Genomic DNA, 25,586 nt, shown 5'->3' on the forward strand with positions numbered 1-25,586 from the left:
GGCAGGCTGAAGGAGCACTAAACGCCACACTGGGCCAAATGTAAACGGACGGAGAACGGACCCCCCCTGGGCACTACATCAGCTCCCGCTGGAGGTGGAGAAATTCACAGAGTCCTGAGAACTCGGATATCGGTACCAGCGCAGGTACGAAGGCGCCTCATTGCGCACAGCCCTTCACACGGTCCCGCCGCAGCATCCAGTCCCCCCCCCCGGTGCACGGGAAAGCGGCGGAGGGTGGGGTGCGACTTTGCCCCCCCCCATTGATATTTTGGAGAACACATGACGTGGGGACCTGGCAGTGTGCGAGAGTGCGCGCGGTCATCGGCGGCAGCTACATGGGGCCGGCACATCGAGGTCGGGCTATTAAGACGGCACATACCGCTCGAACACCGTGCGGAGCGAGGTTGCGTGTCAGACTGGCGGCAGTGGAGGAAGGTGGTTGGGAGGTATGTGCGCCGGCGGGGCAGCACTGAACTGATTCGGAAGCAAGTGGAGACCTTCACCCCGCGCTATAACCATTACGAAAGAGGGAGCCTGAAAGCGCAAAGACTGGAGACACTCCACTCCTACAAAAGGCCCCAAAACAGCCCATCTCTGAAAATAAGGGGAACCTCCCAGCAAACAGGATAAAGCGGCGCAGAGGTTACAGACTCGCACAGCTGGGCGTGGTGTATGCACATCCCGCAATTGAATCGAACGGTGTCATCCCGCCAGGCTTCAACACACGGGTCAGTGCCGTGTTCCAAGTCTATCGCCACATCCAGCGGGACCCTAGGAGCAGCTCCTCATCACTTGTGCGTGGAAACAGCTCTAAGACGATCTAAGAGAAGGCACAATGGCAGGCAGAGGGCCGAAGAATCAGTCAGCACAGGCGAAATTGGACAAATACGCCTACGAGAAGAGCAACCCGCCAACAACGGAGGGACTTACGCCTACGGGGAAAACACCGGAGGGGGACGGGGCCAAGAAAGTAACACTTGAAGACATAATGAAAGCGCTATCACATGTGCAGACTACAGTGGGAACGATTTCCACAGACGTCACCCTGCTACGGGCAGACTTTCATAAAATGACGGAGCGGATTAAAGAGGTTGAGATAGTCACGAAATCTCTGGTGGAGGACACCTCAGAATTGCAAACAGCAATGGCACGCATTGAGACTGAAAATAAACTACTTAAGGAGAAGCTGGACGACCAGGAGGGGCGTTTGAGAAGGAATAACGTACGAATTCTGAGCGTTCCGGAGACGGAGGGCAAGCAAGCGATGGATTTCTATGTGGAGGAACTGATCAAGACCAGGCTGCAGCCCAAGCGTTTGTCCCACTTCTTCTAAGACTAGTTCTAGTTAATTTGGCTCTACGCATTGAGGCAGGGTGCGATGGAGCAGGCACACTGACGGCACAACTGGGAGGTGGACATAGTACACTACTATTTTGGATACGATGCCACAAACATAACCGATTTCCTCATGGCACACAACTCACAACCTGATACTCTTGGGGGTAGGGCGCGAGAAACCCCTGTAACACCCCTGCAGACCTGACATGGAATATGCGAGGACTAGGGGGCAAAATCAAGAGGGGACTGGTAGTACAGGCTATAAAACGACAAGGCCCTGCACTGGTCCTATTGCAGGAGACACATCTCACTGGGAGGGCGTATCAGGCGTTGGATAGGAGAGCATACAAAATGGCAGTGCACTCTGAATTCACATCGGGCTCAAGAGGTACAGGCATCCTAGTAAGGAAGGCCTCCCCCTTTATTCTCCTACACACCAAAGTAGATGACCAGGGTAGTTTTGCAGCTATCCAGGGGCAGTGGGAAGGCAGGCTGCTAAATATAGTATCAGTTTACATACCTCCAGCGCTCCAATCAGTCGCCATACCTGCACTGGGGAAGTTTCTCTTGGATCTACCAGCAGGGGAACTTATTATAGGGGGTGATTTTAACACAGCGGCAGATGAAACAGTAGATGGATTCCCTGTACGACCCCAAACGCCTGGACCTTCCCGGTTCCAGGGCTTCATAGAGACACTGACGCATGCACCCCACCATGAAGCAGTACACTTATTATTCCACGACACACAATAGCCTATCACGGATAGACTACTTCCTGACGATACGAAATGGACCACTAACCATTGACAGTGTAGACATTCACCCAAGGGGAATATCAGATCACTCCCCAATACTGTTAACTCTCTCATGTCAGGAGAAGTCCCGAAAGAGAATATACCCAATATACCCTGGTTATCTCAATATCCCTAAAATTAGGAAAGAGCTGAAGAAAACGACACAATACTACTTTGAAGAAAACACGACATCAATGACATCTCTCTCGGTTCTTTGGGAAGCATATAAGACAGTCCTGCGAGGGCAAGCCATAACATCCATTACGGGACACAAACGATCGCGACAGCGAGAACTGACAGAGTTGGAATTAGCGTTGCACAAAGCGAATACAGCGCACATGGTGGACCCCACACCAGATTCACTGCACGCCCTGCAATTGTGTCAACAGCGATATAGGGACCATCTAAAGCGATGGACCGTCAATAATATTACAGCAACCACACACAGAATATACGATGTGGGAGACAAGGCGGGAAAAATGCTAGCCTGGTTAGACAAGAGAGGGGGAGGCACCAAAGGCATACTACAGCTACGCGCGTCGGATGGGATACTTCGGTCACGCCCTGAGGACATAGTCCACGCACTAGCAGAATACTTCAAAATAGTATACACCACAGACAGAGAAGTGACGAAGGAGTAAGCAATGGACTTCCTCAACCATATAACAACCCGAAAACTTACGCCGGAAGCGGCCAAGGAGCTGGAGACAGACCTCACAGCTGACGGAATACAATTAGTCATCAATGCAGTGCAATCCGGGAAAGCGTTGGGCCCCAATGGGATCCCCATTGAGTGGTATAAATTAATGTCTGATACACTTAGCGCACCACTATTAGCAATGTATAAAGAAAGTTTGGAGAAGGCCGAACTCCCGCTAGACCAACGACCCACGACAATCGTGGCAATTCCGAAACCCGGAAAACCGTTGACGGACTGCACTTCTTACCGCCCAATATCTCTCCTAAATGCAGAAGCGAAAATTCTAGCAAAACTTCTGGCTACTAGGTTGATGTCCCAGCTCCGGCAATTGATCCACCCGAATCAATCAGGCTTCATGCCTAACAGAAATACTGCTATAAACCTCAGACGAGTTCATGGTGTGTTGGCGTGGGCGTCGCAGCTGTCAATATCAGCGGTGATACTATCATTAGATGCCAAAATGGCATTCGACATGGTAGAGTGGCAATATCTCTTGCGGTACTATCACATATGGGGTTTGACCCTAAATTCATAGCATGGATACAACTCTTATACACTAACCCGATTGCACATGTCACGGCTAACGGCCACATCTCTCACGCGATTCAACTGGCAAGGGGGACTCGTCAAGGGTGTCCCCTGTCGCCTTTATTGTTTGCAATGGTATTGGAACCACTAGCGACCTTGATTAGAGCTACCCCATTACTGAAGGGAATCAGCTGGGGGGAGGGGTGGGAAGATCGTCTCTCGCTTTACGCTGACGACATGTTGGTGTATCTGACGGACCCGGAGCGAGGCATACCGGAGCTTCTTGCACTATGCAATACCCATGGGACATCGTCGGGCTACACAATAAATTGGGGCGAAATCAGTGATTTACGTCCTGAGGGGGCCGGAACCTGTCCTTGCCACTGAATGCCCACTAATGCTAGCAGTAGATTCCTTTAAGTATCTTGGCATCCACATCACTAGAAACTCGGCAGAGTTCTTTGAGAAAAATTTTAAGCCACCACTAGAACGACTGAGGCGCGATGTGAAGCATTGAGCAACTCTGCCCCTGACACTGCTGGGCAGAGCAGCACTGTACAAAATGATGGCATTGCCAAGATTCCTCTATGCGCTTGATAACACACCGTACTCGGTGTCGCCACAATACTTTCAACCGGTGACAGCTTTGGTGTCCAACCTACTGTGGGTAGACCGCTCTGCACGTATAGCACATATCAAGCTGAATAGAAGCTGGTATGATGGAGGGATTGCACTGCCGAACTTACAAATGTACTATTGGGCAACACAGCTTAAGACCATCAACCATTGGATACATGCGCCCCAGGGCGATCCGGCCTATAGGACTGACAGAGCACAAATGGGCACACACAGCTTGCTAGCAGTACTCTTCCACAGAGGTCTTGCAGCGAAACTAATAGGACCCACAAAACACACAGCAGCAATATGGTACGCAGCGCAGGCAAAACTGAAATGGAAAGAAGTAATCACTAAGCTTACCCCACTATAGGACGCCAAGGCACTGGGTCATTTGAGACGTAGCAAGGGTTTTACACAATGGGACAACATCTGAATATCGACGGTGGGAGACTTGTGGGACAAGGGGACGTTGATTCCATTCCCTCAACTCCAGCAACAATATGAACTAGGCCCAAACGAAACTTACAGATATGTGCACTGTTGGCAGCCATACCTGCAGACACCGAGGTCCCTGAAGCCTCCCCGCTGGAGGACCGGCTACTCACAGATTATATGCAGCACGGCTCCACATCACTCACATATCGCAAGCTGATGAACAACCTAACAGATCCTACATCAAAACTGCGAGAGAAGTGGGTAGTAGAAGTGGGCGGTATGGACGATTCAGAGTGGAATGAGGCACTGGCGTCCCCGAGGGAGGTGGGAATCTCGGCCAAGTTCCGTCTAGTACAGCTTAAAATCCTGCATCGGATGTATTACACCAGAACCACATTACACAAGCTACAACGGGCGCAACATCCTTACTGTCTCCGTGGGTGTGGGGAGGAAGGAACATTTCTATACACCATTTGGGACTGCCCATGTATAGTAGATTACTGGAGACCGGTAATGCACACTATATCACAGACACTAGAGATCTCTCTCCCACCGGAACCTAGTAAATGTCTCCTGAATATATGGGACCCATAATGATCTTGGATGCAATGGTCAAATCTGGGGCACAATAGGCATTATGGTTGCCAAGAGAGACATAGCACAGAAATGGGGTGCAACAGATTCACCTACATTGGCGCACTGGTATAGGAATATGGATATGCTGATGATGACGGAGCGCGCGGTCTACACAATCAGGGCTAGTCCACGAAAATGGAATAAGGTCTGGACTCCTTGGAATGTGTATAGGGGGACTTGTGTGATCCACTACCAGAAGATGACATTTCCAGTTCTGACGAAGAGGGTGAGGAGGAATGAGACAGATTAACTGGGAAAACCTAAGTAGTAATAACAGGAATTAACCATAGTAAATGATAGCGATAGGATGTGCTGCCTCTGGTAAAGTCAGTGTGTCAAGGAATACGAATGAATGTATAATTGCAATATAATGATGTGTTTGCTGCCAGAACTGCCACTGTTCATGTTTGGTTGACGTTTACAATAATCAATAAAAGATGTTTTTAAAACAAAATAAATATGCAGAGTATTGGTACCTTACTAAGAATTTACAGCCTTCAAACTGGTTTTCCTTTTCCAAATCAAAATGCAGATTCTCAGTTCATTCCTCTTCATTCCATTCCTTCGGTATCAATCTTAACAAAAAGCATCCAGTGATCATTTTGCTTTATGTTGAAAGATCTAGAAAAACTATAATGTGGTTTAATTATGTTCCTAATATAATACTGCTGGTAGATTAATCAATCAATCAATCACAAAATTTGTATAGCGCGCTACTCAACCGTAAGGGTCTCAAGGCGCTGAGGGGGGGGGGGGGGGGGGGGGGGGTCGCTACTGCTCGAACAGCCAGGTCTTGAGTTGTTTCCTGAAGGAGAGATGGTCCAGGGTCAGCCGTAGGTGAGTGGGGAGGGAGTTCCAGATCTTGGCTGCCAGGTAGGAGAAGGATCTACCTCCGACGGTGGATTTCCGAAAGCGTGGGACGGAGGCAAGGGCGAGGCTGGCGGATCGGAGCTGGCGGGTAGGTGTGTAGAAAGTGAGGCGGCTGTTGAGGTACTTCGGCCCGTGTCGTGGAGAGCCTTGTATGTGTGGGTGAGGAGTCTGTACGTGATCCTCTTGTTGACGGGGAGCCAGTGCAGGTTAACCAGGTGGGCAGAGATGTGGCTGCAGTGAGGGATGTCCAGGATGAGTCGTGCTGAGGCTTTCTGAATGCGCTGAAGTCTTTTCTGGAGTTTGGCTGTGGTTCCAGCCTAGAGGGTGTTCCCGTAGTCTAGACGGCTGGTGACGAGGGCCTGGGTGACCGTCTTCCTGGTTTCGGTGGGGATCCACGGGAAGATCTTTCGGAGCATGCGCAGAGTGTTGAAGCAGGATGACGAGACGACATTCACTTGCTTGGTCATCGTGAGGTAGGAGTCCAGGATGAAGCCCAGGTTGCGTGCGTGGTCCGTTGGTTTGGGTGCGATGCCCAGGACAGGGGGCCACCAGGAGTTGTCCCAGGCAGAGGGAGATGGACCTAGGATGAGGACTTCCGTCTTGTCTGAGTTCAGTTTCAGGCGGCTTATCTTCATCCATTCTTCGACGTCTTTCAGTCCTTCCTGGAGGTTGGCTTTGGCGGTGGCGGGGTCGTTGGTGAGGGAGAGTATCAGCTGGGTGTCGTCGGCGTAGAGATGATGTTAAGGTTGTGTTGGCGAGCGATGGCTGCGAGAGATCTCATGTAGACGTTGACGAGGGTGGGGCTGAGTGAGGATCTGTGCGGTACGCCGCAGATGACTTCGGTCGCCATGGAACGGAACGGGGGAAGGCAGACTCTCTGGGTTCTACCGGCGAGGAACGACATGATCCAATCCAGTGCAGCTCCTTGAATTCCAGTGTTGCTGAGGCGCTGTATCAGGGTGCGGTGGCATACGGTGTCGAAGGCTGCTGAGAGGTCCAAAGGATGAAGGCAACAGTTTCCCCGTTGTCGAGCAGGGACCTGATGTCGTCGGTGGCTGCAATGAGGGCGGTCTCGGTGCTGTGGTTTGCTCAGAATCCGGACTGTGAGGGGTCGAGGGATCCGTTGGTCTCGAGGAAGGCGGAGAGTGGTCTGTTGACGGTCTTCTCGATGACTTTGGCTGGAAAGGGGAGGAGCGAGATGGGGCGGAAGTTCTTGAGGTCCGTGGGGTCCGCAGTGAGTTTCTTCAGGAGGGCGCTCAGTTCGGCGTGTTTCCAGCTCTCCGGGAAGGTGGCGAAGGAGCTGTTGATGATGATTCGGAGATGGGGTGCCATGATGGAGTCGGCTTTGTTGAAGATGTGATGTGGGCATGGGTCGGTAGGAGAGCCGGAGTGGATGGTGTTCATCAGGCGGGTGGTGTCTTCGGTGCTGACAGGGGTCCGGGTGCAGAGGGTGGATGTGAGGGGTGCTGGTTTGGTGGTTGGGTGCGTGGTCAGTGCGCCGAAGCTGTTGTGTATGTCGGCGATCTTGCGGGGAAGAATGAGGCGAGAGAGTCGCAGAGGTCTTGCGAGGGTGTGATGTCGTTGTTGCAGGCGCTGGGGTTAGAGAGCTCTTTAACGATGCTAAAGAGTTCCTTACTGTTGTGGGTGTTGTTGTCCAGTCCTTTGAATGCTGTCTTCTTGGTGGTGCGGATCAGCTGGTGGTGTTTGCGGGTGGCGTTCTTGAGGGCTGTCATGTGGTCTGCTGTTTGGTCGTGGTGCCAGGCTTTCTTGAGGGTGCGGCAGGTTTTCTTGGAGTTTTTGAGGTCGTTGGTAAACCACGAGGCTTTCCTGCTGCCGGGTATGCTGGGAGGATCACTGTGTGAGGTTGCTGGCTGCTTCGTCGGGTCCGTAGTGTTGGTGGGCGGGTTCTGGCTGAGGGTGGTGGCGAGCTGGTCGGCGGTGATCTTGCTCCAGCTTCTGCGGGGAACCTGTTGCGGGTGGTGGTGGGTCATGGTTCTCCTGAAGTTGAAGTGGACGCAGCTGTGGTCTGTCCAGTGTAGTCCGGTGGAGTGGCTGAAGGAGATGTGCTTGCTGGAGGAGAAGACGGGGTCAAGCATGTGTCCGACGTAGTGGGTGGGGGTGTTCACCAGTTGCTTGAGTCAGAGGTTGGCGAGGTTGTCCAGCAGGGCGGCGGTGATGCAGTCCTTGTTGTTCTCCAGGTGGAAGTTGAGGTCCCCTAGGAGGATGTAGTCTGTGGAGGTGAGGGCGTGCGGACTCACTAAGTCTGCGATGGCTTCGCTGAATTGTGTGCGTGGTCCCGGGGGTCTGTAGATGAGAGTGCCTCTGAGGGTGGTCTTGGGGTCGGTGTGTATCTGGAAGTGAAGGTGCTCGGCGGCGGTGAGGGTGTCGTCGGAGTTGGTCGTGATGCGGATGGTGTTTCTGTGGACGATGGCGATGCCTCCTCCGGTTTGGTTGACGCGGTCCCTCCGGGTGATCCTGTAGCCCTCCGGGATGGCTATGGCGATGTCGGGGTTTCTGTGAGGAAGGTGACGTCTGGTGATGTTGTGTCGAGGAGGTTCCAGAGTTCGACGGCGTGCCTATGGATGGAGCGGGTGTTGAGCAGGATGCACTTGAGGTGGTTGTTGCTGGTGCTCAGCTTGGCAGGTGCGGTGCAGGTTCGGAGGCAGGTGAATTTGCAGGCTTGGCAGGTGAAGGGTCCGTGGGTGCGTTTCGGGGTGGCTCAGTAGCAGGCAGGGTTTCGGCCGGCGTTGAGTCCGTGGAGGGTGGCAGCGTCGTAAGTCCGTCGGGTGGGCTGGCGTCGTCGAGGACCAGGTGTCCTGGCGCTGGGCGCGGTCCAGGAGCGGACGGGCGTAGACGGGCTTGCCTTTGGCGCGCCTTCGGCACACAATCGGCGCGCCCGCTGCGCATGAACGAATTAAATTTAAAGATTTAAATTGTAACATATATATATATACACACCCCAAAAAACAAAGGAGGTGGGCAAAAGGTTTCTGGACCTATCCCTGCTTTTCCAGGAGAATTACTGGGATGCACTGGTGCTCTCCAGAGTCCTCTCTTCACAGTACATGGAAGAAGCTGGAAAAATCGTTAAGAGCCGAGGGACCATATCTACAAATTGAGGAATGCAGAGTGCAGCTTAGGAAGTCCATGGAAGATCAATGGATGGACTTAGTTGTTGCCTTTACAGACATTGGCGATTTGGCCTTTGGAGGTATCAGACCATCTAGAATAACCATGTTGGGGACTTCCTTTTTATCTCAATGTGAAGTGAACATTGTCGCTTGATTTGTATGGCTGCGATGCATGCAACATTAAACTACTTTACATGCATGGAACTCAGATAACAGGGAGCACAAGACTGGACATTGCAAGTTGTTTTTACAGTTCATATTTTTTTATAGCTGAATAAGAATCATTTTGAATCATTGGGATTGTGACAAATATGGCCACAGGAAGAGGCTATAGAAGATAGTTATATACAAGTGCGTCTGCATGCATGTTAAATTATAGCTCAAGTTTTTTATTTCACTAAAAGAAATCTGGAAATAATGGTAAAAGACGCAAAATTCAATAAAACTGTTTAATGTAAGTAAATTGTAACATATTGCAAAGACAGGCTTTTTCTCTGTCCGTGTGGAAGTCTACTAGCAGCTGTCAGACTAGGAGTATATACTATATGTAGATGTCTTAATTACAATATGGAAGTGCTTTGACAAAAGTTTCTTTGGCTTGAGAAAGGTTCTTCGAAGTCCGAATACGTGGACAAGGCTACCTTTAGAAGACCTCAATAAATGGCAAACTTTTTAACCATAACTGGAGCGCTTGCTGTTACCATTTTCAAAACTTTTGCATGCATTTATACATATGTTTATTTTCAGAAAAAGATTTTCTCGGGTTCCTGATGGTCTAAATTCTATCATTCACATGGAAAAGCGAAACAGACAATTGATTCGTTTATTAATGTCAACAGCACCACAAAATGAAAATCTTGGGTACTAATTCACATTTTGATCCCATTTTAAATTGATTTTGATAGGGGTCAATTAATTATATGCTGTAGCACTATACGTTTTACAATAAACAAGGGGGACCCACTTAATGGCTTTGGACCATGGGTATTGACTATTTCAAAAGAACAAAGGTCCTAAGCTTAGAACAATTTCTGAAAAAATTCAATAGCATATAGACCACAATCGGACAATATGTACAGTTTTCTTATACCCAGCCGGGCAAAGAATTTATTTTGGGAATATATGACAAGGAGTCAATTTATACGTTACATTATCATATCAAACATAGTAGTGTTTGAAGTAAGGCACAAGCCTGCGCCGTACTCAGCAGGATAGAAAAAGGTTGTGAGAAAAGGCTGCAGAAGAAAGAGATTCAAATTGGCACAAAATCAGAAAATCAATCCTGAAGCACTGGGCCACCTTAAATGCTGGAGTCCTTAACCTAGAGAGACCCCTCTTCGCATTTAGAAAAAACAAAAATCTGAAAGATCACCTAGTGAGGGCAGCCTTACCGACCCCCACCCCCCGCACCACTCTTGACTCTAACTGGGGGCTACCACCACTGAGGGGTCATGTCAAATGTGGGCATTGCATTGTCTGCGATTTCACAATTGAAACCAGGAATATCAGTCACAATGGGGTAAATTTTGAAATGAAATCGTTTACAAACTGTAACACCTGTAATGTTGTTTACGCTATTTTCTGCCCATGTAAGAAAATGTATATAGGCCAGACCAGTCAAAAGGCCAAGACACGAATCAGCCAACATCGGAGTAGGATAAGATGTAACACGCCGAATGCTCCCATGGTGGAACACTTCACAGAGATGAACCACACAGCAGATGACATCAAGTGGACCATCTTGAAATCCATCAAACTCCCACAAAGAGGTGGGAATCTTGCCCAAATTATGAACAGAGAGGAACTTAAGTCCATCATTCAATTCAATACTATCAGGACTGGCCTGAATAGGAGTGAGGACTGGACAAATCTGCTTTGACTTTAACTCAACCTACTTGGTTGCTAAAGAAATCGCCAAGGTTCTGCTGCAAAAAACGAACATGGGTGTTCATAACCATTCTGTATATAGTATATTGTGTCCTGTCAGTGATATGTTGGTGAAAATGTATTTTTGCACGTTCACCCCCTAGGCACGAGCTCACAGCACCGTATTTTATCCCATCACTTTCCCCACTCCAACATGGCCGCCACAATCCACTGGCAATCACATGACCACCGTCACGTGACCGCACTCCTTCAAAGCCTCGGATTCACGCTTTCCAAGATGGAAGCAACATCGCTTGCGAGGAACCGATGCACCGACATCCTGTCCAGTCTGCGAGGTAAGAATCCGTCCTTTGCCCAGTTTTTTACCCCGGACACGGCTAGACCGTGGGCACACCCTAAACTGACTCTTTCTGGTTAACCACAGCGGATCGTGCATTGTTCCCGACCGCCGCCACGGATTTACTGGAAATCGGGTGAGAACGCCAAACCAGGCGCTCACTCAACTCAATTCAGCTGATTAGCGCAACTGCCTAACGCTGTCAAGGGATAATTTATCCCCCTCCAAGGTGAGAATGCTTCCGCTCCCGCCCACTGGCGCAACCTTTTAATCCCGCATAATGTTAATTCCACTAACTTTTTACCTACAGATTGTTCCCCCAAAGAAATCTCCTCTAATTTGGTGTTCCACACTGGGCAGCCATCCCAGGACACCGGATAATCTTGGTAAGAGCCGATCTAATAGTTGGCCTGAAACCCAAACCTACGTGGGTTTTATTTATAACTATTAATATATCTGTTCACAGCTTTCTGAAGTACATCACATGACGCCTTGAGTGGACCGCAAAATTGTGGCCATTGTAAATTGAAAGCGTCTCTTCAAACCCGCTCCTGGGTACGTCGGCGAGTTATACTGTTAACCTTTAGCCGGTTCACGCCTAATAATTTCAAGTCTTGCACTCCTCCACTATTGTCACAAACCTTCTATTGAATCCGACTTGCCGGTAGCTACTACATACACAAGTCGTCATTTCTTCACGCTCACAGAAATGACTGCCTTTCACAAAATAGGCACATCCCAGCCACAACGATCTGACCCGATCACCATCAGCAACCAAACACCATTCACCGCACTGCGATTCCGAATTGCATGTCAGTTAGAGTATGACTAAGTTGACCTCTTTTATTTGTTATTTCAAAACACAGAGTAGCGTTCTAAAAATATTTTTTGCCTCTCTGTTTTCTCCTGTTTTTCTTTACAGGCTTAATTGTTCTATGATATTCCAGGCATATATTAAGTCCTGATGATGATCCTTTTATTTAGAGCACGGGATCGAAACGCCGTCGACACTGTTATGTAGACATACATTTCTGTCATTGTGATTCGTTTTTGTATGCTCTACTAAAGGGAATACTGCCAATTTGAATCTGAAAGCAGTACCAGGTCTTGCTCAACCCTTCTTTTGCCTGATGTAAACTGTTCTTTCTTCTGCACCCTTTTCTCACAACCTTTTTCTATCCTGCTGAGTACGGCGCAGGCTTGTGCCTTACTTCAAACACTACTATGTTTGATATGATAATGTAACGTATAAATTGACTCCTTGTCATATATTCCCAAAATAAATTCTTTGCCCGGCTGGGTATAAGAAAACTGTACATATTGTCCGATTGTGGTCTATATGCTATTGAATTTTTTCAGAAATTGTTCTAAGCTTAGGACCTTTGTTCTTTTGAAGTAGCACTATAAGTAGCCAAGTGGCATAAAAAATAGAAAACGCAGTTTCCTTTCATCATGAGGTGGAGTTTTAGTGAATCCTCCCTCCCCCAAATGCCGACTGAAAAAAAAGGCCTGTTTTATTGGAAGGAGTAAAAGATTAGACAGCACCTCACTGTAAAGTTCAGCTAACAACATACCCCTGTCAGCAAAAGATTTTGTTTACACTTATTGATGATTGAAGATGAGTCAAACTGTATTTATCATTATTAATAGTGAATACTACATATGGAGAATAGATATTTGTTTGCGGTTTTGAAGAAAATCAGATTCGGGAAATAACTTTCTAGGCTTCACATGGGTTGAAATTCTAACTCATGAGAACAATGTTATGAATTAGGAAAAAGATCATTAGAACGATTTGATTTCTTTTCCCCATGGGTTTATGAAAACAATGCTTTACGTGCCTTCGGAAGTTATATCTATCTAACATTAGTGTTTTCCAATCCCCTTATTCTTGAGTATTACACCATGCTGACAACTTGGAAGCTGTAGTTTAAAGATACAGCATAATTCCGATAACCCATGGATTTCCAATGTAGAAAGCCTTTATAAAACACATTTGAGCGCAACGAAAGTGTCTACAGATAAACCCACCAAATAGATTACTCTATAGATGCATGCTGTTCGTTGTTCACTATAATAAAATATTCACAATAGGTAGCACTTTTAAGTGAAGTCTTTTCCTTTGATCAGCTATTCTTAACCTTTTGACATCCGTGGACTACCAGTGAACCACTGCTGGAAGCCAGGGATCCTCTCCGAAGCAACTTCTATGATTTGAGTCTCAAAACGATACACACAAATCGAAAAATACATTTTCTAGAAGCAGGAGATTACCGATCAAGCAATTTCTGTGAGTTAAGCCTCAAAACAATACACACACCTAGAAAAGTTAGAGTAAATCAAACACAAATTATTGAATATTTTACTTAATTCACAAATAAATGCCCAAAAATGTTATTAGGCTAGTTGAAGCTTTTCAATTTTAAGATAGACTCTAGCATATCTTTTTTGCTTCTAATGCATGTTTTTGTCTGCACGTACCAGTGCTGCTTTAAATGAGGCATGCATTATTCAATACTAGATCCCAGTGTTGAACTTGTGCTGCTCCCATGATTCACAATAAGGATACCAACTTAATGTTTTGCTTCCAAATTAAAATGTGTTCACATTTAAAGAGGTTTTTAAATGTTTATATACTTTATTAATCTTCTAATATTATTTAACTTTATAAATAGTCGTAGCCCCCAGTATAGACGTTGCAGACCCCCATGGGTCCTCGGATCAAAGGTTAAAAATCACTGCCATACAGACATTTTTATCACCAAATCCGGCCAATGAAGTTAACAAATCATGACTGCTTATCCTCTATGTTAACACTTACGAAAGTTCAGCATTATTCTTAGATTATGTATTTCATGGCATTGCAGACCAAAGGATATACTCACTTGTCCACACCAGTAGCATCTGCATGCAGTGCAGTGTGCCAGTCTACTGGAAGAAACTCCACCCGTCCAATTTTCATTTCATCCTGAGCTTTCTTGAAGTGAGAATGAACGAGATTTAAAGAAATAAACCGGAAATCCTTCACTGAAAGAAAAAGCAATTACTCTGAGCAATGGCCTAAAATTCAAAATAAATACGTTTGATCTCAGATTTTTGGCTTGTTTCTCCTGGCAACTCCGTACTAAGATATATTTGATAGCATACTTCTTGAAATTTGAAAATGTTCATATACAATATTTATATTGCAACTGGTCTCTGATTTACCAGTCCTTTATTCTGCATGCTTCATGTGACATTATTTCGGTTGGGCACCACCCGTTTAAGAGCCAACCGTCTGTTGTAAGTTCTATAAATTTCTGTCAAATTCATCCCATCTCTTGGTTGGAAACCTAGGTACAAACACTACTCAAGACAATCTGGCTCTTAAAAGGAGTCATACTGTAGGTGCCTTACAAAGAATGGGGTGATGCCTGCAGGGGCGGGGCACAACACTGTCATTGATAACATGGGGACAATGAAAGGCTTGTGCAGATAACAGAGGTTTAATATTGTAGCTGTTAACTATTTTAGAAAATTAATGGAAGCAGAAATGATGAAAGCAGTGTCTACGAGGATGGTGATATAAATAGCATACATAGGAATTACTGCCAAGGTGCACCCATACATTTCTTAACAGATAATGATGTTCAATTCCTGAACTTTATAAATAATTTGCGCAAGAATTTGGAAGAGAGCACCATCACACTGTATTAAATGATCCAAAATGTAATGGTATTGTTGAAAAAGCAAATAAAGCACTAACAGAGAGTATACCATTGGCTTTATGTAATGGCACAGACTGAACAAAACTATTCCCAAATGGTGTAACAGTTTTACGGCATTTTAGAGTCCTTAGAGGTAAAAAATCGTGATTATGAAAAGGAGGCAGATATGAAGAAATTAAACAACTGAAATAGCTCAAGCGTTGATTAGGAAGAATATTTTTAAAAAAACATTTGATGTACAAACACAAATACAGAACTAGAAACAACTGAGGTTTGAGGGAAGTCTGGTGAAGAGGAGAAACGAACGGGCATGGAGATCAATTTTAATTAGGGTTGTGGCTATGGATAACTTTTATGAAATGTGTATTTAAATTAGTTCTTCAAATCTACCCATGGCTCCTTGCCTGCTTTGAAACTCACAGTTTTAAATTTAAAATAAATGTTTGTTAACTTTTCCACCATTTTCGCTCTACCAACTTACTAGTTTGTCTGACCTTCCAGAATGTCTGGTTTTGTAGTTTCTTGCGCTGTAAAGAAACAGTTTCTGATCTCAGCCGCCTCTCTGTCATCAACTCCTTAAATGTAACATCTCTATTCTATTCAGATTGCCATTTGTTTTGGTGGGCCTTATGATCAGACTAACTGCACAAAAATGCTCACCAACCTGAATGTGCCACTGCAATGATTATGTGCAGCTTCCTAAATACTACAACACACTTGTGGCCGCGGTTTTCCCCAGTAAGTGGCATAAATCAATCTGTGCTTTCTCAGATTATGCAGCAAGCTATTCTTGAACCTGAGGGCATGTTAAGGTATCCATTTTATGTACGACTTACCACACTGGGTGATGCTGCGAAACTGCAGATCACAAGCTGGCCCGATCCCATGAACCATGAATACAAGGTGATCTACTTGCGATGGTTCACCTATAATTAAAAACAATATTTTATAGTTATTGACCATTACAAGACAATTTGTTTGGGATATACATACTTTTTCCTACCTATTTTGTATTTCTCATTTCAAATGATGTTGTTTTGTTTTGCCAAAGAGTACCTATTGCCTGAAATTTCACTTGATATTCTAAACATGTTTGACAAAATATGGTTTTCAATTGTTGCCAAGTGCTGTCATATATATGATTACAAGATGTTTTAAAAGCTTAAGATAAGACTTTCAAATGACTTGAACAACATCTCTTTAAATATGTAATAACTATTACTGTTCATGTAAAAACTCCTTTTCGCAAATTTTAGTAAGAAAGAATATTCCTTTTATGAATGTTATGATTTACCAACGCACTTCCATTTAATAGCACGCATGCATTGAAAACATTAAAAAAAAGAGAAGGCCATGTCTCTCAAATACAAAGACCTTGATCATGCCACATTGATTCTGGAATTCTCCATTATGAGTGATAATGAGCTTAGTTGGAGAGTTGGGATTGAGCCAGGCTTCAGCTTTGGCAGAACCAGAAAACAGTCTGTAACCTTCGAGTTCACTGCAAGTACAGTCAAAGAAAGTGGTGGATTTTAGATACACTTCCGCTATTGAATTGGGGTACCATCACCTGCTTGCAAAGTATCAGCATTTGCTGTTGGTTAGCATTGCAATTCGATCGAATTCAAATACTAGATCTAGCCGATTTGAGTTTAATTGCCAATCCTGACGGTCTATGCATTTCCTGCTCAGGGCATCCACTATCTTTCTCTTCAAGCTTGGGACATGTGATACTCTCAAACTCATATTGTGTCACAGGACTCAGTGCTGTAATTTCTGCATGTCCCTAGACAAGTGTTTGGATTTTGTTTCTCCTTGTTTTCAGGTGAAAAATAACATGGCCATGATGTCCGTTCCTACCTTGACATCCTTTTGCTGCATAAGGGATAAAAAGGACTTCAAAATATGCCTCACTGCTTTCACCTCTAGCATAATTATGTTTAGTTTTGTTTCTGCAGAGACCATAACCCTTTGCCAAGAGATTCTTTACGAATGCTACCCAACCTTTCATAGAGACATCAGTTGTAAGATGGAGACTCGTAGAGATCCTGACCTAAATTGACATTTGCTTTATCTTTCCACCAACACAGTGCATCTATCATCCTTTCTGTGACTTTAAAATAATTCTCCCAATAATAAAAAAGAAGAGGGTGGGAGCACACTGCCTCACATCTTAGCACTGAGTTCACTCCAATCATGGTAAATGCGGTGCATAATAACACTTACTTCAGTGACAGTCTTTACTGTTTGGCCCTTGTTGATGAGGCCAGTGCTGCGTACCTCTAGACATGTGTTTCAGGACAGTTGTCCTTCTTCAGTAGAGAGCAAAAAATTATTTTGGGGTTGCTGGAAATGCTGCCCAAAGTCTGCTCAGGTCCCTGTATCACTCACTGGGTACAGGTGCATTAGCCAGAGCTTGTCAGCTCATTGGCTCAAGGGAGCCTTTTCAAACAAAAAGATGGTTGGAGCACACTACTTCACATCCCAGCACTCAGTTCGCTCCAATGGCCATGTGCTTGTCTCCACTGTTTGTCTAGATCTTCTTGCAAAGGTCTCATTCTTCTTCGGCACTCAGGTATGAGAGGAACACAGGATGATAGAAGACTTTGTATTTTCTCACTGTTTCCAACATCTCGCTGTTATCTCTTGAAACACGTCTTTCAACTTATTTCTCTATCGTCTGATAAGAAAGCCTTCAAGCAGTTTATGCAAATGCTTGCACCCAAGCCATGTATTTGTTTTGTTGGCATTAGAATGGACTTCCTGTAATTAGGAGTTACACCTAATTATTGGAGAAGATTTATTGTTTGATTAACTGCCTCCAATGTTTGCGATGCTGTAGGTGCCTTGATGAGCCAGTCTTTGAGATCTGGATATATTCTTAACGACTGGCGGCGTAGGCAAGTGGCTGCATATGCTAGGCATTTCATGAACACCCTGGACGCCAAATAGAGGCTAAAAGGGAGGGTTTGAATTGGTTTATGCTCAGTCAACTTCAAAGCGCAGATGCTTTCAGTGTTTGCGATGAATGCGGAGATGGAAGTATGCATCTTCTAAATCTGTAGTGGTAATAAAGTCTTCTTTGTTTATCGATTGTACCACATCCTAAAGTGTTAGCATTCTGAATGCTTGCTTTTTTATATATTCGTTCAGTTCGCTTAGAATGGAGCTCCAGTCTAATTTATTTTCCTGAATGCAGAAATCCTGCAGTAGAACCCCAGGTGCCGTTCGTTAAGGGGTACTGTTTATAATGCAGCTTTTAGCAATAATTTGTTTCATGCTGGTTTAAAGGATTCCAAGTATCAAAGACATTTTTGCTTGCAGGTGCTACTGGCGGTAATAATGCAAACTATCATATGGCGGTTATTCACTATGTTATGTGATCTCCTCCACGGTGCTGTTGAAATGACATGGGGCCATATGTAGGTAATCTCTATTTAAATATCGAATTTTACCGATTCGGTATTTAATAATCAGTAAATAGTATGTAGGTAAAAATTAGGTAAATTTGACTGAATCGGTAATATTCGGTATTACTGATTCGGTATTTACCGATTCGGTAATTCCCATTCATTCCTACGGGCCTGGAGGCCCATAGGAATGAATGGTAAGCCATTCACTATTACCGTTTCGGTAAATACCGAATCGGTAATAGGGGGAAAATATTCAAGGGTGGCAGGATGTCACATTGACACCCTGCTGCACCCCTGAATAGTGCATGTGTGCACATTTGGCACACATACATGCCTTAGGGGCATGGATGTCTGCCACATGGCACTTTGAAACAAGCATTTACAATGCAATGGACTCTGCTTTGTTAAAGTTAGAGCTATTGGCATTGCAAACGGCATTCTTTTCATTTTTTGTTTTTTAAAACATAAATAAATGGTATTGTCATTTACAATGGCAATAGGTGAGAATTAGAGAGTAGTAGAGAGTATTAGCGGGCACAGAGCCACACACAGTGCCACACACACACACACACACACAGCCACACACACACACAGAGCCACACACACACACACACACACACAGAGCCACACACAGAGCCACACACACACACACACGCACACACACACACGCACGCACACGCACACACACGCACACACACACACACACACACACACACACACACACACACAATGACAAGCAGGGAACAGAGGGGAAAAAAAACGATGACAAGCAGGGAACAGAGGCAAAAAAAAAAACACGAGCACAACCAGGGAACAGAGGCAAAAAAAAACCCACAAGCACAACCAGGGAACAGAGGCAAAAAAAACACACGAGCACAACCAGGGAACAGAGGCAAGAAAAAACACGAGCACAACCGGGGAACAGAGGCAAGAAAATAGAGCACAAGCAGGGAACAGAGGGAAGAAAAAACGATGAAAAGCAGGGAACAGAGGTAAGAAAAAACACGAGCACAACCAGGGAACAGAGGCAAGAAAAAACACGAGCACAAGCAGGGAACAGAGGCAAGAAAAAAGAGCACAAGCACGGAACAGAGGCAAGAAAAAACGATGACAAGCAGGGAACCGAGGCAAGAAAAAACACGAGCACAACCAGGGAACAGAGGCAAGAAAAAACACAAGCACAACCAGGGAACAGAGGCAAAAAAAAACCCACAAGCACAACCAGGGAACAGAGGCAAAAAAAACACACGAGCACAACCAGGGAACAGAGGCAAGAAAAAACACGAGCACAACCGGGGAACAGAGGCAAGAAAATAGAGCACAAGCAGGGAACAGAGGGAAGAAAAAACGATGAAAAGCAGGGAACAGAGGCAAGAAAAAACACGAGCACAACCAGGGAACAGAGGCAAGAAAAAACACGAGCACAAGCAGGGAACAGAGGCAAGAAAAAAGAGCACAAGCACGGAACAGAGGCAAGAAAAAACGATGACAAGCAGGGAACCGAGGCAAGAAAAAACACGAGCACAACCAGGGAACAGAGGCAAGAAAAAACACAAGCACAAGCAGGGAACAGAGGCAAGAAAAAACAATGACTAGCAGGGAACAGAGGCAAGAAAATACACAAGCACAACCAGGGAACTGAGGCAAGAAAATACACAAGCACAACCAGGGAACAGAGGCAAGAAAAACACGAGCACAACCAGGGAACAGAGGCAAGAAAAAACACAAGCACAAGCAGGGAACAGAGGCAAGAAAAACCAAGAGCACAAGCAGGGAACAGAGGCAAGAAAATAGAGCACAAGCAGGGAACAGAGGCAAGAAAAATTATGACAAGCAGGGAACAGAGGAAAAAAAACACGATGACAAGCAAGGAACAGAGGCAAGAAAAAACGATGACAAGCAGGGAACAGAGGCAAGAACCAGTCACTGACCCCCCCTCAACTTCCCAAAAATATGCACTGCTCACCACACCACAATAGGCTCCCTGGAGTACAAACTCCGTACTCTTCACATTTGCACTACCACAACATACAAGGGTTGGTGACCCTCAAAGTAACTCACAAGATCTGTAATGCCCACCACACCCTTCAGTACACGTAATGTAATCCTCATAAGCTTACATAGAAACGTACGCCCCCCCCCCCCGTCAGCTTGCACAATCTGTTCTGCTCCCCGTGGCAGGCACCAACCACTGAAAGTCCCCCAAAACAAGGGCTCTATGCTTTAGTCATTGACTCTCCTAAGCTCTGTATTTCTCACACTTCTTCCACCGCCCGGAACCCACAAGCCTATAAATCCCAACTCCCCCCCGCCAATTTGTACCCTCTCAATACGACATCACCACTGTTGTATTTCCACATTCGCCCTAACTTCCTCACCCCCAAAAAAATTTCCCCGAAAGAGCCTCTGCCGATCTTCCGACCCAGTCGGTATCTGTTCCCGACCCGAAGCTCCATGACTATCGTTCTGTTCGGCTCCCGGGGATCCTGGGGCGGCTCCCCGGCCTGTTGGATCTCCCCCGGCCCAGAGACTCCTTGTCACCGTGAATACAGCTTTAATTATTCTGGCACCTTCCAGAATATGCGGTTTTTAGTCCCCAATTCCGCCTTTTGGACCCAGCAACAGCTGATTGTCTTCTCCCGGATTACCTGCCTCCTGTTCCCGAGTTTCAACTCTCGCCTCCTCCGGCTCCCCCCGGTCAGACCCCGGGCGTCACTGTTACCATAGCTCACTTGGCCCCCGGTAGCGGTGGACTCTCAATGGCCCGATGTATGGCTTGTCCGGGCTCCAGGGCTCTTGCTCAGCCACCGCTTGCACTGAGGAGCCCTCAGACAGCTCCGGCGGCCAGACGGGGCCAAAACAATGAGAGGTGGGCGGGAACAGTTAAGGCCGGGACCCAAGATGACTCTACTGGGAAGGCCATTTACGCAAGGCCCCGGCTTTAGGCCTAAGATCCGGAGCTTATTCTGAATATTGGTAACAAATCTGGAGTTTCCGTTCGATCAAAGCAAAATAATATTGCCCAATATGATGTTTTATTGATATGATGCAAGATATAGGTATGATAGTTTGTGACCTTAATACTCCTCTTAAAACCCAGTGTTTGTTCCCGACAAGATAAAGTGTACCTGTCCAGCAGAAACTATAGGGAATAAAGCACAGTAACAAGCAACAAGCGAGCTCCGCCATGACACCACCATGTTTCTCCAAGGCTATGCAGAAATGCCTCGGAGAAACGCAGCGTCATTTTCGATTTCGGGGGCGTGTTTTTTTTCTCTCCTCTTCCCATTGGCTGGAATGTAAAATTCCAGCCAATGGGAAGAGGAGAGAAAGAAAAGAGAAAGAAACGAAAAAACACACCCCCGAATCCCAAAAAGACGGGGCTTAATTGGACAGACGCCCCTCTCCTCCAAAAGCTGGCCTCCGTTTAGGAAGCCAGCCAATGGAGAAGAGGGGCGGGTTCAAGCCCCACACTCTAAAACATAAGATCTCGCTGGCGAGACTGCGCAAGCGCAACCTACACAGGCCGAGACCTAAAGGAGAACAAAATTACTTTTTTAAAGGTTTTCGATATTTACTACCAATTTGTAGTTGGAGTAAATAACGAATCCTTAAATCAAAAATGCACTCACTTGAGTGCTCCCTGCATAGGATTTAAGGATTCGGTAATTTACCAATTCGGTATTTTAAGGATTCGGTAATTTACCGATTCCTTAAATTACCAAATCGGCAAATTACTGAATCCTTAAATCCAGTCACCTACATTAGAAAAAGCTAAATACCGGTCGGTAACGGCAAATTTACCGATTTACGGCCGTTACCGACCGGTATTAAGCTATATGGCCCCAAAAGTCTCTTTTTACTTCATTAATTAAAGATGCAGGGGCTTTGTATTTCTATTCCAGTCTGGAAAATAGAATGCTTCCATTTGCCAGGATTCTCACATGTGAAAGACCTTCCTCAAATACATAATACAACTTAGGCACAGTCCGGATCGACCTTCAGGAACTATCCTTAAAATCATAAGGAAAAGTTTTCTTTTTCACCTTTGAAATTAACAAGTTGAATTTTGGAGCTGCTCTGTTCTCTACTAGCATGTTGGAGGTATACTACACATGATCAAGTGGAGAACTTTTCTGTATCTGTTCCGGACTTGGCTGCTCCACTGAAACATAATCACCCCAACCAGATTTTGGATGGTTAGTTGTGAAGCATCAGAATCATGGCCAGTCTAGTTGTCCTGGCACTCGTACCATCTGTATATGAGGGGATAGTGGAGGAAGGATCTCTATAGGCCTACCAAATTGGCAGGTTCCCGATAACAATATGGCTCACCTTCGTCATCTGAGTTATCAGCAATAAATTGAATATTCAGACCATATGACCCTTTATCTTGAGAGACTCCATCTGATTGCACATCATGAGATTCTTCATCTGAAAAACATTCTGCACAACCAAATTCAGATGATGATTCATCCAACATCTGTGATGCTCGTTCCGGGGTAATTCGTATTGGAGACCACAAAGACGACAATGGTAGCATAGAAGTCATAGGCCTTTCAGATGAAACTCTAGTAATTGTAGGTACTAGAGACAGAAGTTGTCTTTTAGAGTTTTGCTGCTGAAGGTGAGACAAATTTCACAGTCTGTAGGTTTATGGCCTGACTGGGGTCTTCAAAGTAAACTTTCCTGTCATCACAGTCCTGACAAGCTTTAAAGAGGGTCCTTGGCATGGTGGAATCAGCAATGTTTAAAATAGAAGACAAAATGAAAATGTAACCTCAGATCTTGAAAAGGCTAGGTTGCTAAACCATATGCTCACTGAATGTGAAGATTGTAGGTATTAATCTCAGAAGGAAGTTTGAACAGAGCTCGGGGGATTCCCTGTTGCCCATTACTAGATGGTATAAATTCTGCCAGTTGGATGCTCTGATTAGCACTAAGTGAATAGAGGCATTCTGCCATAAAGCAGGATTTTTAAAAATTTTTTTTAATGAAGGCCTTGGTCTCTGAGAAACCTATCTACTCACTTTCTGCTCATTTATTTCGATTCTTATTCTACACGTATGACTATTTTGACAGTGACTCCCCACTATGAAGGATGAGGCACTCTCATGCATATATCTGGTCCTGGTCAGAATCCAAGAAAATGGAGCCTGTGTAATAGCTCCGATGGGCCATCTTGTAATAATGTTTAGAAACTACTTTCTGAAGCAAGTTTCCAATCAACATTATCTCCATGACCTACGTATATCTGTGTCTCTGGAGTCTATCTTAGTTACAGCTGCACTTCATTACATCTGTGTGATTAACAGTGATTGTTACAGTGAGTGAAAGGTGGTGCTTTTTAATTGAGGAATTTGCCACTAGGAAGGCATCATGGGGGTATGAAATTAAGGAGTGGGAACATGGAGAAGGCGATCTCATTAGGCTGTAAGTAGAATACCTTTGAGGGAACTACATGCAAAAATCAATCAGTAAGCCACGTCCATGTGGAATTTATTTTAATTTCAATACGCAAGGTGGAGTTCTCCTGAGCTACTTATAATGTCATAAATTATAGGGAGAGATCATTGATCAAAACAGGAAAAATACTTTGCCCCCCTGGGGTTCACGAGACAGTAAAGGAAAAGTAGTTAATGAAATGAAGTGGATGGAGATTGAGGGAGGCAGAACAGTGGTGGGTTACAGAAAACTTTCCGGTCAGATTAGCCACAGTTCCCATTACAGCAAGTCTCAGGGGAAATACAGGGGCTCCTGAGGAAACTTAAGAAACAAGAGCGGAGGTAGTCAGTTGCCTTGCAACTGCTTAGTTCTACCATTGCTTGAGCGTTAGTTTACCTACTCTTTTTTTAATCCTACACCTTTATTGGGTTTTGCTTTTCTTCACTTCTTCTCCCATTTCCTGCAGTTACCACTGTTTATGCTAACCAATGCTGCTCATTGCGAGAGCTGGATTCTTTGTACTATTCTTGCTGGTGTCTGAACTACTTCTGATATCACTTACTTGGCATTCTCCACCAACACACGACCATCGCCTCCATTCCTCCAGTTCTCAGAGATGTGGGAGGGATTCCTAGTGCTCCTCTGATAAACAGCACTCTGCTTCTAATACATGCTATGTCTTGGACTGGATTATTCTGAGTGAGTGGTCTGAATTATTTATTCATGCAAATCACTCATGGCTATCCTTTAAATAGGATTTCCAGGTCATAAGACCAAATACAAAATTATGACCACATACCTACTGGTGTAGAGGATTAGCATCTTAATCCTAAAATCAGTTGACCTACAAATACAGTACGGTTCTCACAGATAACTGCACTGACTTTTGGGTGCCCCAGGCTGGTGAAACATACATGGAGATTTAAACTTCAGTTATTTTTGCATTGGCAACAAGGGTAGAGTCCCAATAGAGGGGTAATGTGGTCACATTGGTTATGGTGACATCGGATGTAAACAGGCCCTAAAACAAGAAAGGAGAAAGGCCGACCTACCCGCGCCTCCTGCAGCCATACATGGGGTTGGGGACCACCACCCCCCAGGGCCGTCTTCTGCTATGAGCCGGGGTGCCCACTCGCAGGACATAGCTGTTTGCTATGGCTTGGTGGGAGCTTTACTGGTGTGTGTGTGTGTATATATGTATATATATATATATATATATATATATATATATATATATAGCACACTCCTCCGTTTTGGCGAAAGAATTGGGCGCACACTCGCTGCCTTCCACAATTGTTTTATTCAATCTTTTAACAGCTTGGAAACAAACAAAGATCTACGCGTTTCAGTGCTCCTGGCACCTTGCTCACGATCACTTGTTTACATTTTTTTACTTCTTTTAAAGTAACCAATGACATGGATGTTACCTCACATCCTGTTTTACTCTAGGCATTGTGGTTATTGTAGTTTTTTCATAAAAAAGGAGTTTATTTGGTGAAGTTGGGTCCGCTAGTTCAGTGCTTGTTACTATTGATAGTTTTAGATATTCATTGCATCATGAATATTTCATTTTGAACCATGTTCTTGTTGTTTATATCCCTCCAGTGGGATTACTTGACTAGCAGCCAGTTTATCAGAGATCATTGCATGTTTTCTGACCCTGTAATTCATTTTGTTGTTCTCCTGTCCTTCCATGCATGTGTCATGTATCGCTCATCTCTCTTGGCTCTTCACCAGCTCCTTATGA

At 45.3% G+C, this 25,586-nt stretch overlaps 1 protein-coding gene across 3 annotated transcripts in view; it reads right to left on the minus strand.

The window, feature by feature from the left end:
* The window catches only part of DDHD2 (DDHD domain containing 2), a 589,722-nt gene that overhangs the window by 267,854 nt on the left and 296,282 nt on the right, over positions 1 to 25,586 (minus strand). For all 3 annotated transcript variants that reach the window (XM_086949921.1, XM_086949922.1, XM_086949920.1), the window contains 2 exons: positions 15,818 to 15,907; positions 14,160 to 14,301 (listed from right to left, as the gene is read on the minus strand). In XM_086949921.1, coding sequence (XP_086806047.1) covers positions 14,160 to 14,301; positions 15,818 to 15,907 — 232 coding nt within the window. The remainder of the gene's footprint in view (positions 1 to 14,159; positions 14,302 to 15,817; positions 15,908 to 25,586) is intronic.

The sequence above is a fragment of the Lissotriton vulgaris genome, unplaced genomic scaffold (assembly GCF_964263255.1).
Source record: "Lissotriton vulgaris unplaced genomic scaffold, aLisVul1.2 SCAFFOLD_415, whole genome shotgun sequence".
Classification (NCBI taxonomy): domain Eukaryota; kingdom Metazoa; phylum Chordata; class Amphibia; order Caudata; family Salamandridae; genus Lissotriton; species Lissotriton vulgaris.